The 18910-nt window shown below is 33.3% G+C and overlaps 1 protein-coding gene across 5 annotated transcripts in view; it reads left to right on the top strand.

Annotated features, from left to right (window-relative positions):
- Positions 1-18910, top strand: part of LOC131851284 (protein pangolin, isoforms A/H/I/S) — a 152732-nt gene that overhangs the window by 15062 nt on the left and 118760 nt on the right. For all 5 annotated transcript variants that reach the window (XM_059201778.1, XM_059201786.1, XM_059201770.1 and 2 more), the window contains exon 2: positions 8894-9355. In XM_059201778.1, coding sequence (XP_059057761.1) covers positions 9188-9355 — 168 coding nt within the window. In that variant the 5' untranslated portion in view covers positions 8894-9187. The remainder of the gene's footprint in view (positions 1-8893; positions 9356-18910) is intronic.

The following is an 18910-nucleotide window of genomic DNA, read 5'->3' as shown; positions in this document are numbered from 1 at the left end:
ATTGTAGAACCATGAGTTTCAATCACCTTGTATTCAAGAGGAATTAGAATTTGACGTCTTTACATTAAAAATCTTATCGGTGTTAGTAGTCACAATATACATATTTTCGTTATTACATTATCATAGATAAAATTACATTACTTGTACATAGATAATGGATAAACTAAACGACACGAGTCGTTTACATGTTAACTTGTTGTAGAAATATGCCAAAGCGTGAGTAGAACTCGCAAATCAAGGGTTCTGTACAAATAATTCAAATGACTTGATGATTTTTATTGAAAGGTTCAAAAATATGAACTAATATGTTTTATATAAAAATAAATGCTATACTTTAATGTGATTACGGTTTAGTACAACAACAATGAAAAATGTAAAAGATATCTGTATCTGGAATGCCAACGTATCTGATGATGATATTTTTTTGTGGATGATGATGGATTTGTGACGTGTGTTTAGGTTTTGTTGGCAGACACCAGAAGAGCATAAAAGGGAATGATATCGCGTCACTTACCCCATCGTGATGTATTCAGCCGGAAGTGTCCATGATAGGTTTCCAGGCGGGTGGGTAACGGTGGTTATTGTGGCATAAGTTGCTAGTAATGACACCAAATATCACTATACCTTATCAACCGTAGGTGGTTGGTATATTTGCCATTTGAGTTGTATAAAAAATATAAACTTTATTTATTTAATCCTAAAGGGCCAACAGTACGCATTAGATAGAACGAGACAACAATATCCGGCTTCTTGGTAAATGCGTAGCGTTATCAATAGATTTCTTTGCCACTTATCTAGTCCTTGTCTGTGGTACATCGAAAAGTTTTCTATACATGTCCAAGCAGACTAATAGACTAATTTGCACATGCTCTATGAAAATAAGCATAATTTAAATCGGCTGGTTTTACTCGGCCTATTAGCTGCATATCCGAATGCATTTGCATGGAAAACAGCTCCGGGGTGGGCTAGGTACCCATTTGCGTAAATCTGCGCCACATTAAGCGTGTTGTACAACTTGTAGGTAATGTGAGAATACGGTATTTTACGATTCCTATCGGGTATCGAGGATATAGCATGGTTAACAGTACACTTTGCTTTTATTGGTAGGTAGGTGCTTTTATAGGTATTGTCAATTCTAGTAAGATTTCGGTGATTCAATTTGCCAAGGTTAGACTTTGCATAAAGTCAATAGTAACACTGTCTGACTCTATCAGGCGGTAAGAAGCTTGCTTTGTATATTGGGTTGATTGGGTTGAAGGATATGGTAAGGTAATGGAAGCACAGGGTCTGGAGGCATAAGACCTTAGTTTTCCGCAATGGCAAAATTGGCGTCTCGCCGCAATTTGATGTTTGGACTGCTGTGGTGCCTATGCATGTGCTATTCAGTAGACGAGTGTTTAAATAATCAATAACAATTTACAAATATGACTACTGTATTAACTCTGGACGCCGTACCAATGAAAAGTTCACTTACTTAATGACATGGAGTCGTAGATGAAACGTTACTTAAGTTTTTCAAATTAAAAGTTATTCTTATTCTTTATTCTTGATTTAGTCACGTTCCTATAAAATACGCATATATTTAAGACAAACAAATTCACGATCATTAAATTCGAATTACTGAGAGGAACTATTTTAAATAGCCCAATCCTACATGGCACGGTTTATTTGTATTCGCTGCTTGTTACGATGAGAATTTTTATGACTTAATTATTCCACCCGAACAATTTGATTACCATCTCGTGGTGGCCAAGTTTAGTTTTCTTGTAATAATAATGAAACTTTTATGTTACAAGCAATTCTAAATAGCTATGCCGCGGTGAGCTATTCGTACTTCATTAGATTTTTTATAAAGTCAAATTTGTCTCCCCTTAACTGCTTTATTAACTGTGTTACTCCGTTATAGTTCTTTTAATATATTAAAGTATCAATTAAATCCGAACAAAAGTTAGGATAATAATAGTACGTACTTACTTTAAGGTAAATTCATAATTAAATTCTAAGATAGGTCCTAAAACAAAGCACGCAACGGAAACTCGGCCACACCTCACAAACTATGGTTTCACATAGCAATCGTAAAAACCACCATAAAGCTGATAGGATCCCATTACACCGAGCCCGATATATAGCCATTTACTGTTTTACTGTCTGTTTAGAGTCACAAGTTATGTTCCTATTTTACGTACTTCGGAGAATTGTTGGGCTTGCTAAAGTAATGCTTGTATTTTTTCGATTACAGTACTTCTATAAATAATAACATTAAAACTATTAATAAAGATCATAATAATAAAACAAATATATAATGAAACATGTTTCTTTTATGGCATCCACTGTAATGGACTGTTTTATTTTTTTATAATTTTATTTAATATACTTACTATAATTTTTCCATTAGTTTCAATTTCTACATAGTAAAATAAAATTATTATTATAATTAATCGGGTTTTTATAATAATTTTATAGAAAATAAAGGTTTTCTTGACCTCTCAACGTTTCGACTCAGTTGTACTATCTGTGAATCTGAACACAGAACAACGAATTTTTCAATCGTACAACGAATTTTTATACAGTTTAGTTAATTTATAGAGTGATTCAAGAGAAAATTGTAAAACAATGTAAAGCAAACTGTCTGTCTGTCTATCTATCTCTTGAACTGATCAGCAGATGTACATTATTATGTTTGCATTGTCGCATCCACAGTTCACGACACTAATGAATGTCGAACGATTATCGTGCCTTGAGTCGATATTGCCTTATGAATAGGTTAGATAGTTTTCTTAATCGATAAAACGTTAATTTCTAGAAACTAGTGGTCGTCCAGTGGTATTAATTTGACTATAATGGTACCTAGGACTAGATCTCACCTCATGTTATCATCCTCCACTTGTGCCCTGCCAGCGTAAACCGTCAGCGCAGGCGGTGCTCCATTTCATTACCATCCATAAAAAAACGACATGTTTGCGTAGTCGCCAATTGTCGATACTTCGATATACTGATGTGTGCGTCTCGATTTCAAGCCGATTATAACACCAACCCGCGGTATCGGCTTACGAATTGATTAGAATGGCCGATTTCTCGGTATAATTTTACCACAATGCATTATTCATATCGTGGCATATTATTTTTATGTGTCTCGGATTACTTATAATATTTAGTTTAGTTATTATTATTGTAATATATTTTTTAATTAGTGCTCGCTGTTACCCGCGACCTTGCTTTTTTGAGTGTTTATGTTCGCCTTAAAGATCTGTTTAGTAATCATGAAAGAGTAACAGACAGGCAGACACACTATGGTATGAAAGTACGGAATTAGTGGTTGAATAATTAGATGCTATAAATGTAATTGATATTATATTGACAAACATATATATATATTATTTCTTGAAAAATAAACTGTGTACCCGTTTTTAAGAAAATTGCACCGACGAAGGTATCATATTTCATTCATAGTTTATTTAAAGTGCAGAATGCTTATAATGCTAAGCTTAGATATTAACGGGAAACAAAATAGGTGATAAATTGCCTAAATAATATTTAAATTAAACAAAATTTTAAGATGATTGATTAAGCCACAGAGGTAACAAATAAATACACAACACGAGTGAACTTTAGCCGCAATTAATTCTCGGCAAATACCAGAAACTATAGATACGTAATATAAAACGAGCCAACGTCTACTGCGGTACTTACACGCACGTCGTTAAAGATAACCTTATCATAATAAAAGAAAATACCCAGTTCTCATCTTAAATTATACCATATATGTATATTATTGTATATATATATCTTATGTGCATTATTTATGAAAAACACTGAAATAGCAAACAAGCTACTGTTGGTACAATGGAGGTGATAGGGAGAGGTATAGCCCAATTCCTTGCAATGTAAGTTTTTTTGCAAAGCCTTTTTAAAGGATGATAATGGAATAGTGCACTTGCCTGCGCTAACGGTTTACGCTGGTGACACCAGTGGAGGATGATAGGATATGCATGAGGTCAGGTCAGGTCTACCCTATAAACCTTAATGGTTAATTCCTCGTGAATTTGAAATGATGGGCTAATTGACGTGACTTCTTGCTCATTCTACAATCCTCCACTGGTGACCAGCATATACCTTTAGCGCTAGTGGATGCGTCATATCATCATCCACTAAAAATTGGTACACTAATAGAAAGTATTTAATGATTCGTTTTCATTACATAGTATAAAATAAAGTCGCGGTCGCTATCTGTCCGTCCCTATATATGCTTAAATCTTTAAAACTACGCAACGGATTTTAAAGAGGTTGTTTTAATAGATAGAGTGATTCTAGAGGAATGTTTACATATTAATACATGTACATATACCGTGCGAACCCTAGCGAGTAGCTAGTATAGCATAATAGTCAAATTACACTAGTACAAGGATGGCAGAGTCTTAGATTTGATTATAATATAATTCCATTGTCTTATGCTCTTTAACCGGAACTCATCTTTGCAAAGCTTCTTGGTTACAGTAATACGTTGGACGTAGGTTCTCACGCAGATGACTTTGTACAAAGTCAACTTCGGCAGACGTCTGTTTGGGTTTACACGGAAGTCATTAAAAGATAACATTATCATTACCAAAGGAAATGCCCAGTTTCCCGTCTCAAATAATTTCTATTTATACGAAATTATGTTGAATTACTTCGTTACTAAAATTGTAAGCTTTGTTATTTTGATATTAATGTTTCTTGAAACTGAGTGTATAGTTGTTTGCAATCGGTTTAAGTTATTAATATTATTAAATGATACCACACGTTTATCTTGTTTTACATGATATACTTGACACGCGTAATACGAGAAAATATGTATATTTTTATATCAGTGGCAATGACACGGCCATAGATTATAATATACATATATATAGAAGGGGATTGTAAGTAATGTGGACTGTTACCACATTGTTAGCAATGTACCATGTCAGGTAAGGTCTACCTGGAAACAATCGTCACAAATTCCTGGTGAATTTGTCACGATGGCATAACTGACCTGACCTCATCTTCATCTTATCATCTAGTACCATCACTAGTACCCTGCCAGCGTAAGGCGTGAGCGCAGGCGGGAGTACCATTCCATTATAATCCATTTAAAAACACACACGCATCTTCACAAAAAAAAAAATATATATATATAATTATATTTATTGTTGTAAAGATACAGTCTTCACTTTAGGATGGTCCCGGAATGTGTAATCTATCTTATACATCATCGTATATATCTCAGTACAAAGGAATGAGAGCACAATTTTCGAACAATTACCACACTCTCCGATTCTAACATATTCATAGGCAGTCAGTCATTTCTTCATTGACATGCATAACTCTCTCGTACGTTTGTCGACATTATTCATAATGTGCGCCTGATCACACCTCCGGTACATACCAACTGACAGGACCGCAGGGATGCCAACCTTACCAGGATCGGACAAATACAATTTTTTATTTTGTGTACGGATATTTTCCTCCTTGTACAAGTTTGTACTAGATTTTAATCTACGGAAATAAACTAGAATTTGTAATGGTGGTCCCACCCTACCACACTAAGACCGGAGCGGTCGTGCCTTCCCAAGGATTGGAGAGGAAATAGTGGGTTCTGCATAGGGAACCCGTAGAGATGGGGCCCATAGAGTGGGTCACCGCCATCGGAGCTTTGTGGAGTATGATTTGGATTCCGCGATTCCGGCATATAGCGTTGGATGAGTTACTTTTTAGTGAGTAGGAGTCTCACAGTACCCGTTTGCCTCCCTCGGGACGGGCGGTCAGCATGGGGGATTTTCTCTAAGCTAATAGTAAGCTAAGAAATAGTAAGGGTAGCGTTGTATTGTTTGTAATTCTTATAGTCCAATTAATCATTTGACTATTGTTTATATAAAACAATCAGAACATTTACAAGTATGATTTTTATGATATTACACCTAATTTAGGTACAAATTTTCATTTTATTTAATTTCAAATTTGAATGTAACTTTTGTGATGGTGAGTCATTAAAAATGATTGGTTATATTGAGATGAAAATATGATTTCTGGTGTCTAAAGGGTCACCAAAGGACTAAGTGGCTAATAATAATAATAGGAGTGGACCGATTGATTGCAAAATGTTACAATATATAATAAACCTCGTACAAGTTAGAGAGCCAATTTACAAGATTTTTGATTTCTTTTTACGAGGCCGTTTGCCAAAAGAGACTGTCAATTGATCATATATATTTTATACTAACGGTGCCCGCGGTTTCATCCGCGTTAAATTTCAATATAAAATATAGCCTATGTGTTATTCTGATGCATAAGCTATATTACTGTAAAGTTTCATTAAAATCTGTTCAGTAGTTTTTGCGTGATAGAGTAACAAACATCCACACTCACAAATTTTCGCGTTTATAATATTATATTAACATATGTAATAGGATATTATTTAATTTTTGATTTCTTCATACGAGAGTTAACAGTTTTAGGGTTGGCAACCTTGATGCACCGTCCGCTCACCGAGTTGGTTCTTGCATCCTGTTGCACCTTTACGTTTATTTTGGTTAATCGGTTCCAATATGGTTATGGGCGGTCGTAAATTATTCAAAGATTATGTGCTAATATTGTTTAAAATGCTATTGATTATGAGTGTTACTTGCAAATTAGTACTTCCACGTTTTCGCCATTATATGCCATTTGTATTCCATAACGTCGGCAGTTCTGCAAATTTTGTCAAATACTGTTATGAATTCAAATTAGATTTTATAGGTTATTTGAAATAGAAGAGGTGACGTCATTGTAATTATTCTGCCAAATTCAAATCAGATTTATAGGTTATATGAAATAGAAGGTGACGTAATTATAAATTGAATATGGCTGATTATATATCTTATTTTTGTAACTTACCGTGTAAATTATCTTCTTCTCTTCTTCTTTGTTCAACCCATGTTCCCAGTTTATCTGGGGTCGGATTTCCCTATTCATTTGCGTCAGAGAACTTTAGCTCTGGGTTTTCTGGGCAGTCAGGTACTACTTAGCCCCCCCCTCACTTCCTAGTAATCTTAGTCTTTAAAGTACAGTACTTATTATACACATATACGCTATCTTATATAGATAGCACTAAAATAATTCCACTGTCGTATATTCAATACAAAGTTACGGTTTGGCCGATCGCCAAAAGAGGCTGTTGACATGCACTTGGTGGCGCTTGACCTAAATGATGGAGATACATAGCCACTATACGCCACACTATAACCGTGAAAGCTGTCATGATGAAGACGATTCTTGCAAATATTATAAAACTCGGATTAGAATTCTCATTCAAATGAAACTTTCTTAACTTTTACAAATATTTTTTTTTGGGGGTTTGGGCTATTGTCAGTTGTTTGGATCTGTAGCATTGCGACCTACATAGATTTATTGTGCTCGCCCTTTTTACAAACATAGTCAAGTCAAATCGTAAATGACACCACTGTGTGTCCCTAACTGCGACCTTGGCAAAATCACCAACCTTTGGTGGAAGCTGTACAAATTAAAAAAAAGAAAAAGAAGAAATTTAAAAAAAAAAAGTATTTTTTTTTCAAATAGAATAAAAATCTCTTTATACCTCTAGTTCTATTGCAGACTCTTATGATAAGTCAAAGCTACTATCAGTTCTGATTGATTTCGATCTCTAAAATTATATTATAGATAATAATTATTGATGTATACATAATAAGCATCGAAAACTAGCTAATATAAATAATTATACTCATGAATTTTGTTTGACCATCGGAGTAAGGCGGTATACTAAACCGCTAGGTTACCGGACTGCTATGATATGTAGCTGTTATTTATATTCCGTTCAATAATAATCAAGCAGACGAAGACGAGGCAGAAGCTAGTAATAGAAATTTGAAAATAAGTTCTTACAAACTCAATTAACTGCGACTATCACATTATTGCATTTATTATATTGACAATTTCTTTTTCAAGTAATTCTAATGTAATAGTATGTATATATAATAGCTACATCACCTAGCTCGATACCCCAGTCTAATATTATAAATCTTTTTCAACTAATTCCAATGCAATATAATCGGTACATCATCTAGCTCAATAACTCTTTCTAATATTATAAAAGCTAAATGTCTCTACGTCTGATAAGTTTTCATAACCCAACGGCTGAGCGGAGCCTAATAAAATTGATATGACGATAGATTGTATCACGAGGATTCGTATAGGTTACCTTTATCTAAGATATAATCCAAAAAGGGGTAAAATAGGGGATGAAATAATAGTAGCAGAGATAGTCACAGACAAGAACTAATGTCCAATAACTAACAGTATGGTGAAATCAGTAGCTGAATCCACAATACATTACTGGTCTGATGATCATAAACGTGTTTCGTATTCAGTTACCGGCTAGTGCTGTATTTCTAAGTATTGTTTTTAAATCATCATGATACGCATCATTGCGGCAATGACGATTTCAACATTGGAAATGTTTGCCTAGCAATACGTAGTACAGTTGTTTTACTGTATTACCAACAAATTGCTGTTATCTTTGTGAAAGTACAAAAACGGAATTAATTACTGACTTTTCTTTAAAGTAGTTATTTTGTAAGTTTGAGTTTATAACTGACAGGTTTACAGTTGTGATGTGGTTAGTTGAAATTTTCAAAAATCCTTTAATAGAACTTTTTTTATGCTACGAATTTAAGCTTTCTAAACTTAGTTGTATCATGTAAAAATAGCTTGTATCTGTCCTTATATTTTAATTAATGTTTATATCAAATTTCATTAAGATTTGTTCAGCAGCCATTAACATGTAATAAATAAGCAAACACACTTTCCATTTTAGAATATTAAGTATAGATAAATTATTTTTTATATCTGTTGTTTTATATATTTTTTCCTTCTTTTTCAGATTGAACCCGACACAAAGTCTAACGGAACACCTCAACATTAGCATTTTAAGTTCAACCTGACAAAAGTTATCTGTGATCTCATTTTAGTTAGTAAAAACAATCGCCTAAATTAGTTAGTAAGCGGGAAGAACACTCGAAACTCTATAATAACAAATGTTAGTTAAGAGTGTCCGGCTCGAAGGACCAAATAGTTGAGAAAACAAAATGGCTGCGTAGTGTTGTGATGGATGACAGATAGTGGGATTTTAGTTGGAGGATGGGATAATGGGCGTTAGGGTGTTGGGATCTTGAAGATGCCGCATGCGCACTCGAGTTCAGCTGCGAGCTCGGGCGGTGATGACCTGGGCTCCACTGATGAGGTCAAGGTATTTAAGGACGAAGGTGACGGGGAAGACGAGAAGAGGAGCTCCGAGAATCTCCTGGAGGAGAAGTCTAGTCTTATCGATTGGACTGAGAGTGAGGTAAGTTAAACTTTATGTTGTTTATTTTATCAAACGTTATCAATTTTGTAACTAACAATTTGCCGTAGAATAATTTTTGAAATCGAAATGGGATTAAATCGAAAGTGCGTTAAGTAAACATCGTTTACTTATTGGTATTTGTTGATGGCATTCCAATAGTTTAGTTGCAAATATGAAATATTTATTTACTATTCTGTTGTAGTATTAAAATTATCGTTTGATACGCCATCGATTTGATGTCATTCGGAGGTCGTCCATTCTATGTTATAAATCTTTTAAAAATAGGCTATAAGGAAGAGCTTGTCGATGAAACACTTTTTTATATGCCTTTTTTTATCTTTACACATTCTGAATCCATTTCGATCATTTTTTAAGGTGATAATTACCTGAAACTATTTATGTTATATACCAATTCTGCATTTTAAAACAATAATTGATTTATTTAAATCATTGGTTTTTTTTAAAAGAAGATTAAAAAAATTAAGCAATAAAGCCACGGCAGCTATTGTGTTAAATATTGAAATATTGATAAAAAAAAGTTGTATTAAATATAATATTTTATTAAATCTCTTATATAGTCCCGTCTTAAAATATTACTATCTTCTATGATCTGTAGTAATAACATTCACTATCAAATTATTTGATTATATCATGTAAATTTTAATACAGTCATGTTTGTCATTGTTATGCAACTTCGCAAATTTCTACTTTATCCCTCGAATATGTCTTCATACACTCCGCCGGTCAAGTCAAGCCCACTGAGTATAGGTGGTCGTACAAATAAAATTATTTGCTTCCTTTGTAAGCATTATTATGTAAGCAACATTCCATAGACAAGTGTAAACGCTGCCAACTTACAAATAGTTGCACGCGGCGCTCCGATTTATAGAGGTGTAGCCGACCATAGAGCAGCAGGTGTCACCATCAGGTAGATCTCTATTGAAAATTTTCTCAGTATTGTGCCACCATTGCCTTTGAATCGGATCATTTACAATAATCTGAGTAGCAACACTAATCAAATCAATCGAATATAAACTCTCGAATAAGGTAAATAGGTTGAATTCCTGTTTCATTTTTATTTACAGGATGAATTCTTTTCTTACTGTTACACATTTATGTGATTTAGCACCTTCAGTTGTACAGAAATAGCTTGTTTAAACATATGTTTACGTATTATGTTAATATCCGATCCCACCTTTCTGTATTATAATTATAACATTAAATGTGATAAGCGTATAATAAAAGGGTCTAAATTAGTCGAGGGATGTAAATATTTTTCACTATCCTAAATGCATTTTAATATTCATAAGCAAAGCAAACGTCCACATTATGTGAGATTCGACAGGAAGATAACAGTCGTTTAGGAGTTAACCGCTCAATTGTATGAGTTAACATAGATAAAATCAAATATAGACTAGCCAGTAATCGCAAATTGTCCGTGAAACAAACAAAAACAACCACAGAAACCGAAACTAAACGTCAACGAAAACAGAAAAAAGATACAGCAAAAAAAAATTGAAATCTTTTAGAGGCATATTTCCGAAAATTTGTATAAAATATTGTATTCCATTCGACATAAATTACTTAGTCATTGTATTATTTCCGAAAACTCTATTATTCGCTAGGGGTGCGGAGCACAATGCTCAGCTACCTGCGGGCAGGTATTTCTAATAAACAAACTCCCACATCTTTTGTAGACGAATTTACCTGTGTCGAGAGGCGAGGGAGTGCAAACATAAATGGACACACACGGAAATTCGGAAACATAAGGTATTTCTATCTTCCTTAGTTGCATATAACATTTGACAATCGTGATAAGGACAGCAGAACAATATGTTTAAGATTCCGAAAGCATAGAGTCACGGTTCGTATAAATATTGGATTATGCTTAGGCGCAATTTTGCTGCGTATGTCATAATAGCATCGATTATCATACGTGATGCCATTACAATGAACGTTGTACGAACAATTTTATGTTTCGATTTCTTTTCGATTATATACGATTGTGAATTGGATTGAATTCGTGTTGAAACTTTTACGCCTGCACGGTTTTTGGATAATGTTTTCGTTCAACAACGTTGATTTTATTATCCTGTTTGTTCAGAAAAGGCTTCCACTCAGGAGTTTTTATTATGTTGATGGCTCTTTTAAAAAGAACAATAAAACTGAAACTTTAATGAATAAACCACGTTGTATTACCAGCCTAGTTTACATTCAGAACATTTAATAAAACAATAAAGAAATTCTAAATAATTTCAGCTGGATACGGAAGTGAGTACTGGTCAATATTTTATATACCGTAATACAAGATTCCATTCTCTATGATCTAGAAAAAGTAAACGACTGAGCCATTTCCGTTGTGGTCGGAGCCTGTAAATCTAGTTATGCACGACTATATCCGTGGATATCCCATATGATTTCCTCATTCGGTCTGGAGGGGGTACTATGTAGTTCTATGCAATTTACTTTCCACGACTTTTTTATGGTTACTGCGAAGAACTTGATAAATGTATTCGATTCAATAACATTGAAATATATTTCTAACGTCTTGACTAAACATTTTGGGACTTACAAGCTTTAAGATGTGTTAATTTTTTTTTGTGTTTATTTAATATTAAATATGAGTATTCAAGAGAACTTAATATTAAATTTATTTGAATAAAGGTTCATTATTATTATCAATTTCATAAGTTACTAGATGTGTCAGCGGTCTCGACCGCGTTAAAATTCAATAAAAATTATAGGCTAAATGTTCTTCTTATTGTAAAGTTTCGTCAAAATCCGTTCTGTAGTTTTTGCGTGAAAGAGAAACAAACACAAACTTTTGTATTTATAATATTATTAAGATTTCTTATAAAGCCTTTTACATCTAGCGTTAAAATTATACCCTTAGTAGTATACGTATCGTTATTGGATGCAAGTAGTCATATCCTCTGTCATCACCATCGGCGTAAACTTCTGTACAGCGCTCGATTTCTCGCTAAAGCGATCAAGCAGCTGTTATTACTAAAGCAATACGAACTCGGTCCCGTAAGTTGGTGGCTATATTTAGCCAACAACACGCTCTTGTCTGCCACGTCCGTTTCCGTCCGCCATCACTCTAGTTGGTTTCTTAGTACTGTAATGTGAGATGATCAATTGACTAGAGAAAAAGTTGTATTAGCGCGTACAAGATAACTTTTACCATTGGTAAAGTATATACTTTTACCATCGGGTAATGTGTTATCAAGATTATGGTACTATGCAGAAATTAATCTGTTGTCAAATATATTTTTCTTTATGCTTGAAGAGTGATCCCTAAAGTCAAGTTTTGTTCCGAGTCGCATTTTAGCTAGCTGTTTTAGATTTCCATGAACCAGACCACTCCATCAAGGCCTGTCTGCTCTTGTATATGGTACAGACACGCGGCTCTCAACATAATTGGGAATAATTTAATCAGTCGGACGTTATTCCCAACGACACAGATGTTGCGAAATTAAAATTTATAACACTATAAAGTGTTGGACTTTAATAGCTTCTTAACTCCACAAATCCTTATATTAATTCAGCCTTGTGAGTATATTTAGATAATTACTATTTATTAATGCGTACGATGTCGCCATTTAAATATCTAATGCTTTGACCTCTGTGGGACTCGAGTTTAGTCTAATAAGAAATTTAACAGTAATATCTGCTTCGACTGAAGTTCAAGTTCAGTAAATGTCTCAAGCAGTTAACTACAAAGAATGCTCAATGTAATAATTATAATCCTGACAAATTCACATAGCTAAGCAGACACACCCAAACTAAGCAGAGCTTGTGTTATGGGTACTAGACAACTGATGGAATTTTTTTAATGATTTTAAATACATTAATAATATACATGGAAAACATCCAGCCCAATGCAAATAATTACACTCATGTATACAAATGTTTGCATTGTGTGAAAAATCTAACCCACGATCATCGGAACTAAAGCGATACGCTAAACCGAGGTTGTCAAAAGTGAAATGTGTAATGTAAACATGTGATCTGGTTACTCAAATAAGGAATTTAAAAAGTTCTGATTTCGCGGTTGTTAAATTATTTATTATGGTTTGAAATATAAAATAGTTGTGCAACAGTAGGTACCTACTTGAGATTATTGCAATCATCGCAGAACATGAAACCAGGGAGTTTTAGCAGGAAGTTTAAGCAGGGACCGCACATATTTCTTGGTACTGTAATGTGAGATGAATAATCGACTAGAGAAAAGTTGTGTTTTATTTATCTTCCATTTATTTCTTTGAAACATGTGCTGTCAGAATTACATTGTACTAGAATTATCATGTTGTATATATAGGCAATGGATATGGTTTACCATCAGGCTATCTGTTTGCATTACCAATTACATTAAAAATATTATAAAGTTGATAAATACAGAGCTAAGCAGGCGATGGTTACCCCTTACCATCAGGCGGGACGGGAGCTTTTTGCCATTATAATTATTTTAATAGAGATTATAAGTTGTTAAATACAAAAACCAATTAAAGTCTTTATCTGATTTCGTTTTAGAATTGTTAACCCAAAACCTATTTGGAGTGTCAAAATAATTGGTATAGTTTACCCTCTGCAGTTGATAATATACGCAATGTTATAACTATGGTATGTGGCTTCAATTTCTAATGAGTTTTCCATTGTTCCAGTATGCTATATTGTATAGTTTAATAATTGTCTTTTATTATTTAATTAACTACCGCATTTGTGATTTACCGATCATCCTAAAGGTTAACTGGTAGAGAATGCGCCCAGCATTAAGTTCGCGTTTTGTACCATTTTTCATAAAGTTATTCAAATAAAAAGATAAAATATTATACAAATTTTCCTATATATTCAGCTACTATGAGATCAATTTACAATTCAATACCAGTGCCCTCGGACCCGCCCTTTTAGTTCTCTGTTATTAATTTCACAGCCCATATCGAGACGTGAGTGGGCGCATACATACATACTTCCTAATTACGATCTACAGATAGGCAGTGTTTGTGTTTTTGTACGTGGGCTGTTGCATTGGCCTGCATAGTATTTGCGGATTGATGTCTAAGCTGGATATGATAAAAAATAGCTTTTATATTAAAACATTAACTCGATAATTCACACAGGTTCATCTAGTCCCAGATATTTATATATTTAACCTAATTATCACAAATCTAATCAAAAATGACTGACTGACAGGCATCTACTTATCAATTAGCTTTTATCAACGCGCACAAATAGCACAATCTCAGAAGAAGTGGCATGTAGTTGCTCTGAATAATACACACTTTTAATTTGTTGATACAAAAGTTTTAATAATTAGTTCCCGTTTCACTATTCCTATCACACTCCATTAATAGCTGCCGGACATCATCAATTTTCACACACAGCATAAAGGGGTGAGTTTTCTATCATTAAATGGCCATCGTTTCTTAACCGATAGTATATGCGTAGTTGCTGTTCGTGTTTATATCTACTTGCCACCAAGTTTTACTAACATAACAAGGCATAAAAAAATCTTTTTAATTTTACTCGAAGTAAACAATGTTTGACGAAACTAACAAACATGACGTTTTAATTTGGATAGGAATTCTTTAATAATGTCACTTCTAGAGATAAGTTTATTCCGTTCGCCTATGTATAAGTTTACCTTCGCAAATGCATTAGTTATGCGAGTTTAGTGCAGTTGTGTGCAGTCATTTATTGTCGTTTATGACTAGCTATGATTCCGACAGTGCCGTACATTGAATATGGAAATAGCGAAACGCTCTACGAATGATGTGGTGCCAGATAAAGGTGCGTGGTGATTAACTTTGCAATAGAATTTGTCATCAAGTCTCGTCTTTATTTTCAATCAAGTTAAAAAATAGTATAAAGTCCATGAAATGTCAATTGACATCCTAAGAACCCTCTAGAATGGACTTTGATATTACCGGGGTAGACTTTATACAAAGTCTTTAAGGGTTGTCATTTAACAGCAAATTGGCTGTTAGGTTGTTCTACATTTCTGCTACATATGAAATGATGTAAATATAGCCCTGCGGTGATAAATAAGAATACATCTCATGTTATTTATTACTCATGATTCTTCTCCTTTAGGAGGGAAGCCACTTTTAATCACCTGTTTATCATACGGTTAAAAAATAAATCAATTTTTGTTTCTTGTATGATTGTACCATTTATGATTGTAATATGACCCTATATATTTTACTGTTACAATAAATCATACCCTTGAACGATTTAAAAATATTTCCATCACAACAATACAATTTATGATATCGTAAAACATGTACACACACAAAAAGCGTTCAAATAAAAATCTGTATGCTTTAGAAAGTATGTCTTATCAACAAATCAATAATCCGCTGCCTAATATGAGATAAGCTTATCGACAGCCCTGAACGCGTTGTACAGAGTACTAAGGCACAGTAGCGTAAATTTGAACAGCTGGTTGAATTGAACTGTGATAAATATTGAACGATTTATGCTATGGCGCGTAGAAACGTTTTGGTTGTCGACGCGTCTTCTTATCAGCGATGGGTATGTCAGCCTTGCCAGGATTATAAGGGGATAATGGCCTCGATGGTTGATATCGATAACGTGTACGTACGTACTACATTTAGATATAGTTTAAACATCTAATAATTTGTTCGTTCATAGATAAATTAATTAATCCTTTTTTAATTATATATTTTATTAAAAAGTATGATTGTCTATCTGTTATTGGACAGATTTAGTATTATTATCAAGTGCTATTATCATGTTATTGTGGATATTTAGTGGTATTCTATAGTCTAGAGTCTAGACTATTATGAAATCAATACTTTGGTTATATATTTATTATATATGTCTTCTACAGTCTCATTTACTGCAAAAGCCCCTTCTACCATATCCTTTTTCACTTGTCCTACAATAAGTTAGGATTTGCATTGAATTTGGAATAAGTAGTTATGCTTATGACTTTTTCCAATATTGATTAACTTGAAAATCAGTAGGTAAACAGACAACACAACAATTTATTATTATGATATTATAAATGCGAAAGTGTGTTTGTTTGTTATCATTTTAAGAAACGGTCTTACTGAATTTTGATATGAAGGTAGATTGTACCACGAGAACGGACATAGCTTATCTGTTATTTTAAAAAAAACAGCTAATTTTCATATAACAGTCAGGTAGTCTTCCATAAAAATGTGTTTAAAATATAAAGTGTCTTTTTTACTCTTCAAACAAACATTTCATGTTCTTTTCATTCTGAACCGATTTTAATAATTCTTTTTTATCAATTCACTTGTCTATTATTTGTATTCAAAATCGCTATATTGTGAGACAACACGAAATGAACTATCAAAACGCAGTCAATATACCAAATATTTGTTTTCAACTGCTACAGTTAGTTATTTTCGAAGCGCATTATAGTCTCTCGTTAAATTCGGTACATTGCTTTGTTAAACGAGTAAAAACACTTTTATTGTCCACTAAAAGAGCGGTATGTACTGGACCAGCTGGTCTACACGAGTTCTGAAACGCTAGAAATAGATCATTGTATAAACTGTGACATATTGACTTTTTTTTATCGTACGCAGCGTGGTAAATTCCATTTTTTTTAACATAAGCATATATCTATATAACAATATCGATACACATAGGTTCTTATGTTAGGCTATAATTTATAAATTTATGGCCTATGTGTTATTCTGATGTATAAACTATATTACTGTAGTTTCATTAAAATCCGTTCAGTAGTTTTTGATTTTTGCTTCATAGAGTAAAAGAGTAACAAACATCTGTCCATCCATACTTACAAACTTTCGCATTTATTATATTGATAAGACTATTTAGTCAAATATAGGTATATATTATATCCACATACTAAAAATGTAACTATCTTTCATATGGGAACATCTATTATTAGTGAACTATAGCAACTAGAACCTAAAATATGATTGTTAGGATTTTAAACCGGTTTTCTGTGTGTTTGTGCGCGCTAATTTTAGAAACCGCTTGACCGATTTGGTTGCGGTTTTCACATATGTGAATGACATTGTTGAAATTTCAGAATACAAAGGCATGATCGTAAAGTCCTCAGGAATGACAACGCATATCACATGATTACGCGATCCCCTTGGTGCTATACATGTATGTTGCTCATAGTTTCCATTTACTATTAAGTGGGTTTATAGATTATTTGCCATTTCATTAATAAAAAAAATATAATAAAATTGTATACAATAAAAAAAACTGGCTTGATCGAGAATCAAACCCTGTATTTACGGTAGTACATTCATAGTTGGTTCATTCGTAGTAGTTGTTGCCACGTTTATGATTGCCTCCTATAAACATGTCTACGTCTGCTTCCCCTGTAACATTAAATGGATTATTTTCAGCTTCAGTCAGTTTTATTTACGGAAACCTGTTTACTCCACTATAAAACACCACAACTAGTGTTTTCGCTAATAAACCCTGAAAATAGTTTAAAAAAAACAAATGCTTCAAACACCGCACTCTATTAAGACGTCTATCGGGCGATTACGCGGATAATCGAGTCCTCGATTAATCGAAAGCATACGACTAGTGTAAATAAATCGTTAGCTAGGTGCATAAAATTGGTAGTATATAGGGTTGTCCAATAGTAATTTGAATTTTATATTTTCTATCTTGTTACTTTTGTTCGTTGGGTTTTTCCGCCACTAGAGATATATAAACCGATTTCTGTATTCACCCAATGGTTAGATAGTAGACAATGCCATGTGGCATTAAGGTCCCCAATTGTCATTTCACTCTCACGTCACTTTATAAGTGCAATAAAGAAAGAATAAAATAATTTGTGTTAGAAGCCATTCTACCTGTTTAGACTCCAATTTACTACGTATAATATCTTTCAGTTAATAAGACAATTATAATATATTTTATATATATAAGTGAGATTCTGTAATAACTTTTAAAGCAAAGCCAAAACAAAGCCGAGAATAAGTACCACTTGAAACTTATTAATTTCCTTTTTTTTTAATTATTACGTTCATTTATATGATAATAAATACATGCTAGTCCCATTGTATCATTGACACATTCAAATTGTATTATAACAAATACAAAAATTCTTTCGAACTAGCCTTTAATGTTAACAATTTAGAGTGGATTTTCCAAAATATATATTTTTAAGATTATGCAGTATTGAATTAAGCGTGCAAAATATGTCATTCTAAATGACGTGGGCCACGTCGCAATATAAAATTCAAAATGGCGTTTAAAAATGGAATGTTAAAAAATATATGAACGGAACGTCAACTAGCCAAGCTGCCAGTAACAATACGTGTAAATTGCAAGTGACATTCGGAATTTAAAGCGTAAAGCGTTATTTTAGTGTTTCCAATATTAACAAAAAGTATATCGAATAATAATTACCTCGTATAAAGTTGTGAGCTATCAAATTCCAAGTACCGGTTGTGGTGTGACAATTTACATCCTGTTGCATTCGTAATATAAATATTTATATAGCTAAAGAAACAGCTTACGCTTAACTGGTAGTATTCTATAATTAAATAAACAATGTTATGTTTA

Source organism: Achroia grisella, unplaced genomic scaffold (genome assembly GCF_030625045.1).
Source record: "Achroia grisella isolate CSIRO2021 unplaced genomic scaffold, CSIRO_AGI_Agris_v1 utg1174, whole genome shotgun sequence".
Taxonomy (NCBI): Eukaryota; Metazoa; Arthropoda; class Insecta; order Lepidoptera; family Pyralidae; genus Achroia; species Achroia grisella.
The sequence above is the reverse complement of the archived record's forward strand: the minus strand, read 5'-3'. Positions and strand labels throughout refer to the sequence as shown.